Below are 15,784 nucleotides of genomic sequence, written 5' to 3'. Positions count from 1 at the left end.
GTAAGAAAATAAATAAGAAATTAAGAAATATAGGGGTAGGAATTGTTCCTGCATCTGTGTCATACTCTTGTAAACACACACACATGCACACATGCACACACACACACACGCACGCACGCACGCACGCACGCACGCACGCACGCACACACACACACACACACACACACACACACACACACACACACACACACACACACACACACACACACACACACACACACACACACACAAAGTGGGCTAAAACTCTCTCCAGGAACTGTCTTGGTCAACATCCGTGTAGCAGGACCAGCTGTTGCCTGAAAGCCCCATACCCTCTCTGATTCTCCTCACCCAGTCCTGTCTCAGGGAACAATCAGATGCGCTCACTAAGAGGATGAGGATTAAGACTTTCAAAAGATGTTGTGCTGAAAGGACGCAGGTCCTCTACAGTAATACTTTTTTCTGTATTGATTAATACTTGAAACGATGACGCTGAAAATGACGGGAATGATAAGTAGCCTATACATTTTCGAATAGGCCATACTTTTCTAAAAAATAAATAGGCTGCATAGCATTGTAATGCTCTAATAATTATCCTTGCAAAATATGTTTTAACGTGTTTTATATGTTCAAATGTAGTTTTATGAAGAAATGGGCAGCTCCTTTGTTGCTATAGGCTTAAGCTTGTTCATTTGATATCATAGAAGATTCACAAAAGGATTTGAAATGACATCTAGAATGCAGCAGAAACTTTCCGGCGAGGGCGTGTCATTTATCTGGATGCCTTGCGTATGCTTCATAATGATGGGAGTGCCAGTTTTGAAGGTCTAGTCGGGTGTCACGTTTCAGCATATTATGTTCCTGAGAAATCTCTTAACCTTATGATGCAGTAGCGCTAAGCTGTTTTTAACGATTTTGCAACGAAAAACGTAAGATTAAAACCTTGTTGTATAGGCTACGGGAGCGTTCAACACATTGGGCTACAGAGTGATGCTGGGCTTGGGACAAGTCAAGACTCCAGGAACGTCTCCCACAGTAAGATGGTCTCGCGCATAGTTTATGCGCGGCATCAACAGGTGAGTGTCCGCGGGCTCAGTTTCAAACTCCGGTAAAATGTGAAAATATTCTGTTTGTAAACTTGAATGTGTAAACTTGAATGTGATCTAAAAATGTTTGCGAATATCATAGGGAAACATTCATTAACTACCCTGAAGTTTGACATGGGTGAGACATTCATTCACTAAAAACACTAATGGCTATGAATGATGGTAGTCTACCGGTAAACAAAAAAGGAAAACTGAGGTAGGCCTAGCCTAAACGTTTACGCTAAACTTTTAAGTTTTACGCTATCATGCTTTTCATTTGTTTTAGCCCTTTTTACAAAGAAGGATTATAATTTGTGTTTGATACAACATTAGCCTATAACTGTAGTCTAGGTTAGTAGGCTAAGTGACAGGTAACTCAGTAGCAATCTATCTATGGCCTAGCTATTTAATATGCTTTATATTTTTCATGATTCATGTGTAGCCTATGGATACAGTAGGCCTAGGCCTACACTACACCCTGATATTTGATATCAAATTACTAAGTGGTACAAATAGGGCATACTGTAACATGTACATTCATACAGATTAATCGACAACACACAGACACACACACACACACACACACACACACACACACACACACACACACACACACACACACACACACACACACACAGATAGATAGGTAGGCCTACACACATACTTATACTACAAATACATACACAGCCTACTTAGGCCTACATAGATAGATAGATAGATAGATAGATGGATGGATAGATTGACAACATTCCATAGGTTTAGTGATGTCAACTTGAACTTCCTTCTGTTACCCCCAAGGAAATGAAAGAAGTCATAACAGTCTGGAACATCAGAGAGATGTCAGTGAAATGTAATTTTCTGACCAACGAAACACATTTCACGGCTCTTATGCCTCAGGCACCTCAATGATATGTGAATGAAGTGCCATACATGCCACTGACAATCATTGGGTTTTCAAAGGGATTAAGTCCTGGTGATTCAGCCATAAGAATGACGCACATTCTCTTGGGCTATGTCCTCTTTTGGGATGGGGGAATGAGATGTTAACTGAATGGGACCATGTCATCCTGCAGGTCAGATTGTTCCCCTGCTGTGGTCTGGAATGTTCCTTCTCGTTGTTTTTGGCTCACATTATTGATACGTGACGATCTCATACACTGTAATTCACTTTAATACCAAAATGTCAGTCAAACGTTCTCATCACAGTTATGCAACATCTAAAACAATTGTCTATCAATAATAACTGTCCACACAAAACCTATTTACCAAGTTAAAACTTCATAAGAGAGGCATAACTCAATTCAGACTTTAAAAACTCCATGCCAGCCAGGCTGAGGACATACTTTCCCACATTGTGGAGCTAACTTGGTACCGCATATTGGCATCAACACAGACAATACACATGGCACCGTGCCTTTAAATCTGAACCTCAAATAACCTTGTCAGTGAGAACTGAACAACAAATAATTGTTAGTTGATGCTGAAAAAATAATATACAAAATGTTACAATATTTCTGTTTTCATCATCAAGTTCAATATTTTGATTAGTGTTGTTATTTTGATTATTGTCGTTGTATGTTTTGTAACTTTCCAGGAGGACCACCAACATCTTGATTACACATTGCCACTTCTCATTGGTCTGGTCTGATTCTAGGCCTCCCCCTATTAGGATAAGGGATTATACTCTCACCTTAACGGTAGACACTGGGCATGGTTTTCCAACAGTCCTGAAAGGGATCATACATATTGAGCAGCACTTGTTGGCTGCTTTTTGTGAGAATCATTTCCACGTGACTCTTTCATGAAACTGGTTATGATGATGACAGTGCAGCACAAGACAGTCATGAAGGTATATGGAGGCTATTTGGCAAGTATGTTTTGGTTTTGGGTTTTCAGCATTGTTCTACAACATGTACATTACATTTACCAGAAAACTTTTACAGTATCCAAAGCGACTTACATATTATACTAGAAATGCAATTCCAGAGGAATTACTAATAGTGGATGGAAGGCTACTGGCTATAACGTTGGTGGGGAGACATTGAGTCTCTTAATCTTTGAGTTCTTACAAACTTTCGTACCAAAAAAACATTGTGTGTCAAGGCGTTCTTGAGATATAACACTCAAGGCGTGTTTGACATTTGACTTCAAAAATCAGTTCACTTTCATCTTCATCCCAGAAGCGGGAATTGGACCTATTATTTTTCAGGCATGCTAGTTAGAGTCTAAATAGCTAAAAAAAGAAGGAATTATAAGACAGTGTGTGTTTCAAAATGTTTGACGTTGTACATACTCAGTTTTGCCCTCTGGCTCTGTCATCATCGAAGGTTTGCTTACATGTGGCCAATTTGTGTACCAGAAGAATGTCCACTTTGAATATGCTTGTCCATGAAACTACCTATTCGAACACAGATACAAATAGATACAGACACAGACACAGACACAGACACTCACAAACACAGACACACACACACACACACACACACACACACACACACACACACACACACACACACACACACACACACACACACACACACACACACACACACACACACACACACACACACACGCACACACACACACACACGCTCCCTGAGCAATGCCCTGCTGCAAAATGTCCTGGAAATTGCAAAAAAAAAGCTGATAGATGGCTGACATAATTGACCTTATGTGGCCTCCTGCTCTTGGAAGCTCTCAGGCCTGCTTAGTGAGGGCCATGCTCTTTGCTCTCACCCACTGGCAGTAACATGATCGTGATTAAGTGTTCTCTTGCGTGATCCACAAAGGCCCACACTGCTATCTGTGTAATAGTGACTCTGCCCCTTCCTTCCTCTGGGACAGAGGGGGCTTATCAGCTGTGATTTCTTCTTGTTGTTTTTTTTTTTTTCTCTCGTCAGTGAAAGCGTGGCATATCTAATAAAAATATTTGCTATTCCTCACCAGTGGCAGAGTTTGACACAACACGATGCTGGCTTGCTCTGTGCCACCACAACTGGCGTGCCATTTGATAACACTGCATGTCAAACAGCGATTTGGCACTTGTTCGGACAGCATGAAGTTGGATCGAGGGAGAGGACAGTCTGTGATGACTTTAATGCAGTGGAATGCTTTGATCCGGTTCTTTGACAGAGGGGCCGGTAGCTGAGGTGTTGTGCGTGTGTTACTCTGAGTCAATTCTGATCCAACCCAAATGGTGCTATACACACACCGCTGTACACACACCGCAGCCACACGTGTTGTGAACGGTCCTCAGAGCCGTCTGCCTCGGCAGGGATTAATCGTCTTACCAGTAGAGTGTAAGCGCAGCCAAAGACTTTGAGGCTGGCATGTTTGCCATTTATTAACTTTGTTGCACATGTAAGTGTATTTAAGGTGTGTTCCAGCAGATTTAGGTTGGCATATGGAAGTTTCAATTTGACCTTGATGCTGTCCTATTTGGAGGGCAAGAAGGATTTCAATATTTTGGACTTTTTTTTTTACTTACTGTAATGGGATCCAAGTGGTGAAAAAATATTGTCTACGATATACAGTAGGTCTACTCTGATGAGAGCAACACCACCAGCATGAGATGCAAAAATGGCCGATGCTTATGCATTACTGAAATAGAATATCATTCAAACATTGCTTTTGAATATTATTTTATGGTGTTGTTGAGGGGTTTACACTGTAACCCGAGGTTTACAGTATCATCAGATCAAACAAATCTGTATGTCAAAAAGTCATTTGCATCACTGCACCATAAGGTGATTGATGGCCATGTATAGGGTTTCATTAGTGCAGCATAACCTGGAAAGTCAGCAGCTTTGTTGAGCATTGTTTAGATCTTTAAAGAATGCCATGCAAACAAACTCTGATGAACAAGTCCTCTGCTGTGACAGAGGAATTACATACCGTACAGGGCAAAAGGCTTGGGCCATGAAGCCTGTTTTTTCCCCCACAATGTTGTTATAAGAGCAATAAATGTTTCATTCTCGTTGTCAGAACACAACCACAAATGCAGAAAATACAGTATAGTATGTATGCAGGATTAAAATATTGTAATCATTAAACGTTTATTCATAACCACCGACCAGCAAATCGAATTGTGTTCAAGGCTTAAATTGTCTTTCGTTGACTTCACTCTGGTAGAGTTAAGCTGTGTGCATGTACAGTTTGCACATGCGATGTGGACAGAACAAGGCTTTGTTTTCGGCATCTTTTTTTGAAAATGATCATTACATGGCAATATCCTCACCACTCCCTTCTGGCATTTGAACATAGATATAATTGTGTTTGCTGTACCGTCCTTGCTTTTTACAGTCTTAATGAATCATGGAATATACTGTACAATTCAATTGATTTGAACTTCTTCTTTCTCTCACAGAAGGATGCAGCCTGGTACTGTGGACTACCTCTCACCCATCGCACAGAGCAAACCTGTTGGTCTTCTCACTCGGCTCTTCTGGCTCTGGATGATTCATTCTTCGGTGCTTCAAGGTAAAGAATTGCTTCGCATTTTTCAAGCACAGGGCAAGAAAATGAATTTCACTGTGAAAAGCATAACTTTTTCAGCTGAGATGACTTCAAGTGTGCGTCTGTCAAAGCAATACACCGGAGAATGTTTATATAACCACAGAGTCAGACAAGGACAAAGGCCCATAAGAAAAGCATTCTTTCAGAACAGTTTGAATGTTCTTGGGACTTACCTGTTCCCATGGTTACCTCTTACTGTCCAGCAGACTCTTCAGTAGACTCGCTCCCGACTGGACAAATTTGGTAATAAACTGTGAACAATGAAAGATGAGTGGGGAAGTAGGGAAGGAGCAGGAAGAGAGACAGGAAAGACAACACAAGAGCAGAGCGACTAAAAGACTGCATTGATATGGTATATCAATCTATACAGAGTTGCCAACTTTCAAGGCTGGTGACACAAAACAGAGTTATAGCAACCCTAATGTATAGTATACAGACAGTATATTGTGCTCACAGTGAGTTATTTTACATACTGAATGTTTATTTCCATACGTATTTACAGTACATACTGTACATAGCTGATTCTTTGTACTAGTATGTACGACTATTTGTGTATTTTATATATTTAATAACATGGACTACAGAAACAGTATGTGTAGTGTAGTGATTGATGTATAGAATTAAGATGACATTTGCTGTAAGTTGTGCTGTAAAGCAGCACATTAGAAGATTTGCTCTTGGGGTCCCCCACAGTTGAGTAGTGCAAAATAAACAAACTAAATGTGCATTTTTTGCTACAAAGCATGAACATAACTCGAATACTATATAGGGGGAATGCACCGACAGCAGTCTGTAGAAAGAGATCTCCGAATTCCTGTATCTTAGCACCTTTCCATTTCGATTTCGGAGGAGGGTATGGTGTTCCTACCTATTCTAGGTCGGTAATAGCTAATAGGTAATAGTTACGAGGTTATGTGCCATCAAAATGATTTGGGAAAGAACTCTTAAGCTGTGCGAGTCTTTTCAATATAGACATGATGTAGGCTACTTTATCTAAGGATAGGAAGCTGTTTCTGTTTAACAGGATTCCCAAGTCTACCTTATTGTTTAGTTTAAAGCCAGTCATTATCTTCTGGACACAATTACGTAGGAGGAGAAGCACAACTGAAGCATAACTTCATGATCTCGTTCTGTAAACAGTCTCCTGCAGAGACACTGAATTTGGGCCTGAGGACTATGCGGTATAACACTTGATGAAATCTACTGTATGAAATTCAGTTCCATTCCTAACCAAAGTGCATACAGTATGGCCATTCCTTTCCATGTTTTTGGAGAGCCTTCAGGAGCTTTTGGACGGGTGAGAAAAACCTCGTTGGGCAATGTGACTGTGAGGCTTTTTATCCATTTAGGAAGGAAATGGCAGCGGTGTTTTTTTTCTTTCGGTGCAGTGAAAGGCTTGGCCCTTTTGATGCCCGACGAGAGCTCAGGATTCGGTCGAATGGTCATGAGGCGGCGTGACTTTCGATCTCGCCTTTAATCAGGGGATTAATTAGCCAAGATGACAGCATGGGCCACCCTGGTCAGCCAAGTGGACTTACTGGCCCTTTTCTCTCAAGGATGCTTGCATGTGTGGTGTGTGCGTGCGTGCGTGCGTGCGTGCGTGTGTGCGTGCATGCACGCGTGTCTCTATGTGTGTGTGTGTTTGTGTATGTGTTTGTGTGTGTGTGTGTATGTGTGTGTGTGTGTGTGTGTGTGTGTGTGTGTGTGTTTTGAGTGTCTATGTTTGTGTTTGTTTTTAAGTTTGGGTGCATGTCATGGACAAGCATATTCAAAGCAGACATCCTTCTGAAGTTAAAAAGTGGCCACGTAAAAACAACTCTGTCTGTGTGCATGAGTTCATGATTGTGTGTTTGATATGAAAAACTGAATTTGCACTGATTCCAATATATAATAGGAACAACGTAAGAGAAGATTATTATTATGTTATTATTATGTTACCATTGTTACCTTCCATGATGACCACCTAACCCTAATTTTCAGTGGATCCCTCTCCAAGTATCTCAAATAGAGGCAGAGTACCCATGAAGTACATTAAGAGCTTACTGTGTTTGCTAACAGTGACAGCAAACTATAGCAAAGTGGCAGAGAATGCACAGGTGCAAGGTAAAATGAAAGTCGAAGAATTAAAAAAAAAAATCAATGTTCAATTCAGCAAACTATAGCACACACCGAATTGCATTCCTGTCTTGCGAGGTCTATTCCTAGTTTCTTAAGTGTTTTTGTACTTATATATAACCTTTATGATAACCTTTTGTTGTTGCTCGACACGTCAGTCAGATCTGTAGAATGAAAGGGCTTCAGTCAGCCTCAATGCAGGCTATCCTGTTTTTAAACTGAGCTGTTCTGATGGAAATACATACTGTACTGACAGAGGCATACAAGGGCCAAGCATTGCATCAGAGGAACACTCTAAATACTCTAAAAAAATAAATGGTTCCTAAGAGCATGCCATAGATGCCATAGAAGAACCTTTTGTAGTGCTATAAAGAAGCCAAGGTGAAGAACCTTTAGGAAAAGGCAAGCAGGTGTGAAGATAGTCTTTGTGAAGAACCTTTCACTTAATGTACTTGATGTATCATTTCATCACCCCCCCCCCTTATCCCATTAACACCCCCAGCACACAAATACAGTACACACACATTTCCCCCCTAACACACACAATTACCCCCCCACACACACATACACACACCATGCCCCCACATGCACAACATAACCACCCCTCCATCCACACCATTTCATCATCCCCTACCCAAACACACAGCATACCCCCCACAAACCATTTCATCATCCCCATAAAAACAAGCATTTAAGCACCTTTATTTTTTAGAGTGTACCACCGCATGTTGAGTTTCTTGCCATACACCATTCGACAAATGAATCTTTCCCCACAGTGTGAGACTTCTCAGTGTTGAAGCCATAATAGAATCAGACATCTGGAAGATCAGCACTAACAATCAATCCCCTGTATATTCTTCTTGGATTGTTGATACTCCAGATTTCTTTTTTCTGTGGTTGACCTAACTTCGCTGTGGCTGTGACTTCTAAGAATAGGACTAGCTGCGTGTAAATCAATTGTTTGCTTTGTAGTTTCAAGTTAAGCTGCCAATTACCAAATGGGAACTGGTTGTACAAGAAGTGTGAAGAAAACATGTCATCATGCATGTGTGTCTCACATACTCACCGTGTTGTTTTTTCTGCCCTTGGCCTTTCTTACTCACACTTTCCCAGCTCATGGCTATTTCATGTATGACTCCAAGGCTGTTCTGGGCGATTGCCAAGACTACTGGACCTTCCGGGACCGCGAGCGCATCCCGCTGCTCTTCCAGGTGACGGTGTGCGTGGACGTGCGCGTGGTCTCGCCGGGCCCCTGGCTGGCCTTCTCCTACAGCTCCCCGCGCGCGCCGCGCTACGACCTGGCGCTGGAGGGCGATGCCCACTCCCTGCACGCCTGGCTGCTGGGCGTCCGGCACCGCTTCCCCGTGCGCCTGGCGCCGCGCGTCTGGCACCGGCTCTGCCTGCGGCGCGACTCGCTGCGCAACACCTTCAGCCTGGAGGTGGACGGCAGGAGCGACGGCGAACACCAGCGCACCGTCATCGCCCGGCTCATCCCCCCCAGCGGGGAGCTGACGCTGGGCTGCCAGCCGTGGGATGCCCACCCCGGGGCGCCGGCCGCTGCCCCCCGGGGGAAGGTGGAGCTCTACCTGTTCCGCATGTGGGGGGACGTGGAGCCGCACGGGGCCTGCGAGGACGGCTCAGTGGCCGGCTGGGAGTCGCGGATGTGGGCCGTCACTCACCCTAGGGCCAAAGTCCGGGATGACCAGCTGTATTGTGGTAAGAATCAGCATGTGACATGACTTAGACAGACAGACAGACAGACAGATAGACAGACAGACAGAGAGTACTGTATTGCACACCAAAGGGAAATTTGCTTGACTTCATTTAGAGGTCGAGGTAGCGTGTTGAACTGGATGGGCCAACCTGAGCAGAACAAAGCTCCACAGTCAACACACAAATAATAATACCATTAATACCATTCAAATGTGTTGGTAAGGAAGTGTGGCTGTCTGGCCTGCACGGTGTGCTTTTCATCTCATAAATGGAAATCATATAGCTTTCTTTGGAAAGGGACTTCCCTCCGGATGCCGGAAAAGAGTTTATGTAGAGATTTCAGTAATTCTGTTTTTTAAAAGTTAATGTAAGTTATGTTTATTTGTATTTATATACTCATGACTTAGCACACTTCAGTTAAAACCTTACAGTACCTTACAAGGGGCTACATCAGTGAGAACATGAACTGAACATGAACAGAAAATGTTCTTTTCTGGGAAGGGGGGAGGTTGCTATAGTGCATGTACTTCTCAGTATTTCTGTTGTAGGATAGCCTTTATTTCCTACTTCATTTTGAAAAAGACCAACTCTTTTTCAAATGTGCATGACTTTGGCTTTGGGTGTGTAGTAGCTGCATGCTGTCCTCACTGTCACATTGATCTCTTAGGCAAGACAAGGAGGAAACGGGATAGCAATTCAGACGGAGGTAAGTTTTGTGGTGGTGGTGTGTCTTTACCTGTTCCTCTGTAGTACTGGAGAGGCTGATTTATCAGTGCTTTGCAATGTTTGTGTCAAAGAAGTGAAGATAGCATTCAAATCAAGAGACGCTCCTCTGCCTTTGACCCGGCCCTGAGCTGAAATGTTACTATGGCTCTGACAAACAAGCAAATTATTGTTGTGTAGGAGCTATTTGGGGATGTGTTTTCCCGGTCTTTGCTTGTCGTGCTAAATCTAAACACTTTCCATGAATCAAGTATTCATAAAGCATAAAGCAAGTACATGCAAAGGGTTATAAATCATTCAAAAATCCTCATAGTTATTGACATAAATAGTTATATACTAATATCGATAGTTACAAGGCTTTCTGAATGGTTTATAACACTTTATGAATGCATTTGTGATACTTTATGAACAGGGACTGCACCATGTGGTATCAGATTTTTTCGGAACATGTTTGATGATGGTGGAGGTTATTGTCTGATGTTTATGGCAATGGTAGTGGTATTGCATAGTTCCTAGAGGGTTGATTAGTGTGAATAATACAATGTCATGTCTTTTGGGAGGTAGATACACTCAATTTCTGAAATTTCAGAGGTGGATAAACTGTGTTTTCTTGTGTTTAGCCTCCATTACAGCCCTGTTTATGAATACTGGGTTCATAGAAAGTGTTACCCCTGGATGACACGATTCCTAACTAACTAACCGAAGGTGATGAGGAAGTAAACACAAATAGAACTGGATCTCTATTTCGTCTAGTTTTGGGCAAGAACCAACATACCACACTTGTGGCCACATGGAGCATGAGCATGAATACCTTATTCATCCCTGGGGTCACAACAGCACACATACACTCTCAACCAAACACACAACTGTGGGAAACCCCTGTGGTAAAAGATCTTGAACACAGTAATGAATTAAGTTGGCTCTCATTTCTCTTGTGAAGGGCCTCTACTGTACTGTATGTTCTTCGACCACTCCATGGTCTTGTCACGTGCCTAAATGCTACAGGCCGGCTCTAGTCATTTAAGACTATGGGGTGCCCCTTCTTAGGCACAGGCACCAGGCATGATGTTTTCCACAGAGTGGGAACCTGTCCCATCAGCCTCAGATTGAATATGTTGTGATAGCTGTTAGGTACTCCCGTCGAGCCCCTCAGTGCATATACTCCATCGCTGCTTCTCCCAGTTCAAGACCTTCCAGTTGAAGCCTTTTCAGCTGGTCAGCTGTGGCAGGGGGAGTAGGTAGAGTTCCAGGTACCGGGACCTGAGAACAGCTTAAGGGTGATGATGACTTGTCTGTTGATCACTGCTATTGAACACAATTCATTTATATCTTCTTCTCCTATAAAAACGGCACCATCAAAAACTGCTTATACTGCAGAGTATAGCAAAAAAAAAAAAAACATGCGAACGAGTTGACATGCTATGACATTCCGAAGGGCTGTGCAGTAAATCAGTAAATCAGCACAGTAATAAAAAATAAAAAAAGGATTATTTAGCTATTACTAATACTGTGAAAAAGACAAGTTTCTTTTTCAGGTTTCTATAAATAGAGTGTTTCTTACCATGAGTAAGCAATGTTAAATAATGTGAATTCACTGTAATGTACTGAAAAAGATCATTGTGACTATTATTTATTTCCCATTACAATTTGAAAGAGACCAAATCTTTTTCAAATAAACTCGACTTTTCTTATATAGTATGATATACTGTACTGTATATTGCTAGACACGATTTTGGTGTGTGGATTCATACTGTCCTCCTCAATACCACATTGATTTCATAGGCAGGTGCAATAACAATAGTGCCAAACACAATCCCAATTGTGTTACCAGTGGTGCTACAGGTGAGTTTCCTTTGATGACAGCGATTGTGGTGTGCAGGAAGCTGGCGTCTGTGTCTGGGTTGCTGTGAGAGTGTGGGGGCTCTGAGCACTGTCTGTCTGCTGGTGACACTGTACTGATCCGGAAAGCAAACAGGCAACATAATAATAATTAGCACATACTGTTCACACAACATGAAGGAAGGTATTGACATGGTGACCTGTGCTTTGCCAGTGTACGTGTCGCATCACATCTGCAAATGTATCTGTGCTTTGCAAGTGTGCTTGCCAAATCAATTTGCACTCAACATCAAGAGACATGCTGGTGCCACAGAAGCACTGAGCACAAACAAATGATTGTTGTCTCTTGAATATTCTCCAATGCGTTCTAACATATACTTTCTCATTCTCTTCCAGCTACTAGACTTGCAGACGGCAGAGATTTTGTCTCCACACCTGGTAAGTGCAGCCTGCCACTCTGGGCAAAAGCCCTTTTCCCACTCCATATCTCATAGTCTCTAACTCAGTGGGCTCTTCTAAAAGGACCACCATCACCAGATGGTTTATGTTTAAGGTATTTGGCAGCAAACATACAAAAAAAACATTGCACACTGCAGTTGGATAATCCACCCACAGATCTGTTCAATAAACAACAAGCTATTAACAAACTACCTGTTGACAATGTATACCACGATTTATGGTTAAGGTAAGGGGTTGGATTTAATTAAGGTGATGTTCAATAACTATTGAACAATTTTACATACTGAATTTGATGCTTAATGGATGAACGAAACAGCCCACCCCTACCTTCAGTATTCCCAGAGAAACTCCACACAGGGTTTCGTCTATCAACAGGCACACACACACACACACACACACACACACACACACATACACACACACACACACACACACACACACACACATATATATATACTGTATATGTATATGTACTCAAAGAAAAGACTAACTAACAGTCGTGAGGAGATGATTTTAGAGGTATCAAAAACACACAAAATATGCCATGATGTGGACATTCCCCAGAGTAGCATAGTTTATTCTGAAACACATTTAGTGTAACATGTTTAATGTATCAACAACCACATCTCCACTCTTAACCACACCCACAGGAAGTACACCACTTCCCAAGACCACACCCACAGAAAGTACATCGGCTCCCCAGACCACACCCACAGGAACACCTCGTCCCCTGGCCACACCCACAGGAACGACGTCACCTCCCCAGATCACACCCACAGGAAGTACATCACCTCCCCAGACCATACCTGCAGGAAGTACATCGCCTCCCCAGACCACACCTACAGCAACACCTCGTTCCCTGACCACACCCACAGAAACGACGCCACCTCCCCAGACCACACCCACAGGAAGGACATTACCTCCCCAGACCACATCCACAGGAACACCACCTCCTCAGACCACACCCACGGGAACTACACCACCTACCCAGACCACACTAACAGGAAGTACATCACCTCCCCAGACCACACCCACAGGAACACCACCTCCTCAGACCACACCCACAGGAAGTACACCACCTACCCAGACCGCACTAACAGGAAGTACATCACCTCCCCAGACCACACCCACAGGAACACCACCTCCTCAGACCACACCCACGGGAACTACACCACCTATCCAGACCACACTAACAGGAAGTACATCACCTCCCCAGACCACACCCACAGGAACACCACCTCCTCAGACCACACCCACGGGAACTACACCACCTACCCAGACCACACTAACAGGAAGTACACTACCTCCCCTGACCACACTAACAACAAATGCCAGAACTATATCTACAGTGACGACTGCTAAAGCGACCACAGTTAGCACTGTGGCACCGACCTCAGAATCGGTATCGGCAAAAACAACACTACCACCCACCACCGGTCAAGGAACACAATACCCTCCCAGGGGTCCAGGAAGCACGCCAACCTCGTCTACAGTGGGCTCTCAGCAAACGGCGACCGAGGAGGCCCATCCATCAAAACTTCCACCCTCCTCAACATCAACATCAACTTCCTCTCCCATGATGACCTTTGACCCTGAGACAACAGCAACTATGGCATCCACAACCAGGCTGGTCACAGCTGCTGACCCCACATCCATGCCTACCGAGAGCACCAAAAGCCCCTCAGTGTCCACTTACCCTCCTGTAACAGCCACAACCAAGCCCACACAGATTACAACCATCACTGCTCTACTGCCCAGCACATTCAGTTCATCTCAAACAAACTCGACTGCCACACCCACGGCTAGGACACAGCTGTCCAATCACACCACAGATGCTCAGTGGCCAATTCTTGATAAAGGTGAGTGCCATGATGGTTTATGTCAAGAACGGGACAATTGACTGCTTTGCTTCCCACAGTATGACTGCAGAGGACAGTTAGGCGATCTGTTATTGGAACGCTTAACGGCACAATAACAAGATACCAGTTTTTTTTTTTTCTAACCAACTTAAGTACAGCATCACAGTCAAGTATCAATGCAAAATGCCTCCTTGTGTAAAAGAATATCAAGACTTTTAAAGGACTGTTTAAATGTATACATAGGACTGTTTAAATGTACAGTGTACGTACTGTAAGACCTATAACTGTAGCATGTTCTTCTGTAATCTATACCATCTCTATTCATATGCTTCATCAGGACCCATTGTGATGGAGTGCAACTTCTCTCAGTTCTGTTCAAACACAAGTAAGTCTTTCAGGGCATGGTACTGTATAATCTGTCCATTTCATTGGGACACATTTTCATCCAGTGGTTGGTATGACAGATGACTTGAATGTCCTGAGTTTTGTTTCCTAATAGCATCCCATTACTGGATGATGATCAGTGTAACTGTGGAGGGACAAGCAAGGGACAAGACCGAGAAAGATATTGAAGACTGGGTATGTCACTGACCGTTGAGTTTTTCCCATGTCATGCAAAAATGTTGTGTGGGGTCAGACTGGTTTTTGGATGACACTATGCTGCAAAACTGGCAATTATCTCTTCTAAAAAAGAACATTTTACTGCTTTGAATCATTGGTAATAAAAACAAAATAAACATGAAAATCAAAAGCATGAACATAAAAGGCTTACTTGGAAAGAGTAGATGTTTGTCTTGTGTTTAAATGGGCTCTGTATAAATATGTCTACTGAACTCGTTTCTCCTCTTCTCCGCTCCCTGTTGTTTTGTCAGCTTCATAAGTCAATCAGCCATGTTGAGGTAAGCTCAATCCCACACTCATCAAGGCAGTATGCTGTTAATATTGCTTCTTTTAGAACAAGCTAAACAATCCATTCTTATCTTTACAGTCCATAGAAATAAACTGTGCAGACAAGACCAATATAACGTAAGTCTTCTAACTTAGCATTTCTAACTATGATTTACATTGCTTGATTGTAATTTTGAGTTGAGAATAAATTATTCAAATCTGGTGTCTGTTTGATAATCCTGATAATCCTAGTGAAATGATCATGAATTCTGCTCTGTTGATGATGTTTTGGTTTTCTTTTTTTTTCTCTGTCTGTTTTGAGTTCTTTGGATAGATATTCAGGCCACTGGTAGCTCATATTTGACCATGAAGGAGAGCCTTTACGAATCCAACAATCATACAACAAGCCACACATTTGCAACTGCCACAAGCCAATTATGCATTGTAGTTGAATCTCCTGTCATGCTGTGTAATAAAAAAAAGACTTGAGTGTTGATCAGTCACTGTGGAAAATACCCCACCTGTAGCACAAGGGATTTAAATGTGTATGTCTAAAATTGATTAAATATGACCTCATAAGTCATTGCCCATTCTCTGCTGCCCCCTTTT

At 42.7% G+C, this 15,784-nt stretch overlaps 1 protein-coding gene across 2 annotated transcripts in view; it reads left to right on the top strand.

Moving 5' to 3' along the window:
• The first annotated feature begins 896 nt into the window (after nt 1-896).
• Nucleotides 897-15,784, top strand: part of adgrg2a (adhesion G protein-coupled receptor G2a) — a 28,889-nt gene continuing 14,001 nt past the window's right edge. The window contains exons 1-10 of one of the 2 annotated variants that reach the window (XM_062521398.1): nt 897-1,055; nt 5,434-5,543; nt 8,808-9,410; nt 10,075-10,113; nt 12,366-12,407; nt 13,079-14,287; nt 14,625-14,672; nt 14,787-14,866; nt 15,160-15,186; nt 15,276-15,313. In XM_062521398.1, coding sequence (XP_062377382.1) covers nt 1,039-1,055; nt 5,434-5,543; nt 8,808-9,410; nt 10,075-10,113; nt 12,366-12,407; nt 13,079-14,287; nt 14,625-14,672; nt 14,787-14,866; nt 15,160-15,186; nt 15,276-15,313 — 2,213 coding nt within the window. In that variant the 5' untranslated portion in view covers nt 897-1,038. Of the gene's footprint in view, nt 1,056-5,430; nt 5,544-8,807; nt 9,411-10,074; nt 10,114-12,365; nt 12,408-13,078; nt 14,288-14,624; nt 14,673-14,786; nt 14,867-15,159; nt 15,187-15,275; nt 15,314-15,784 lie in introns of both variants that reach the window. The other variant, XM_062521397.1, reaches the window with a different exon arrangement.

This window comes from Sardina pilchardus, chromosome 19, assembly GCF_963854185.1.
Source record: "Sardina pilchardus chromosome 19, fSarPil1.1, whole genome shotgun sequence".
In the NCBI taxonomy this organism is placed as follows: Eukaryota; Metazoa; Chordata; class Actinopteri; order Clupeiformes; family Clupeidae; genus Sardina; species Sardina pilchardus.
The sequence above is the reverse complement of the archived record's forward strand: the minus strand, read 5'-3'. Positions and strand labels throughout refer to the sequence as shown.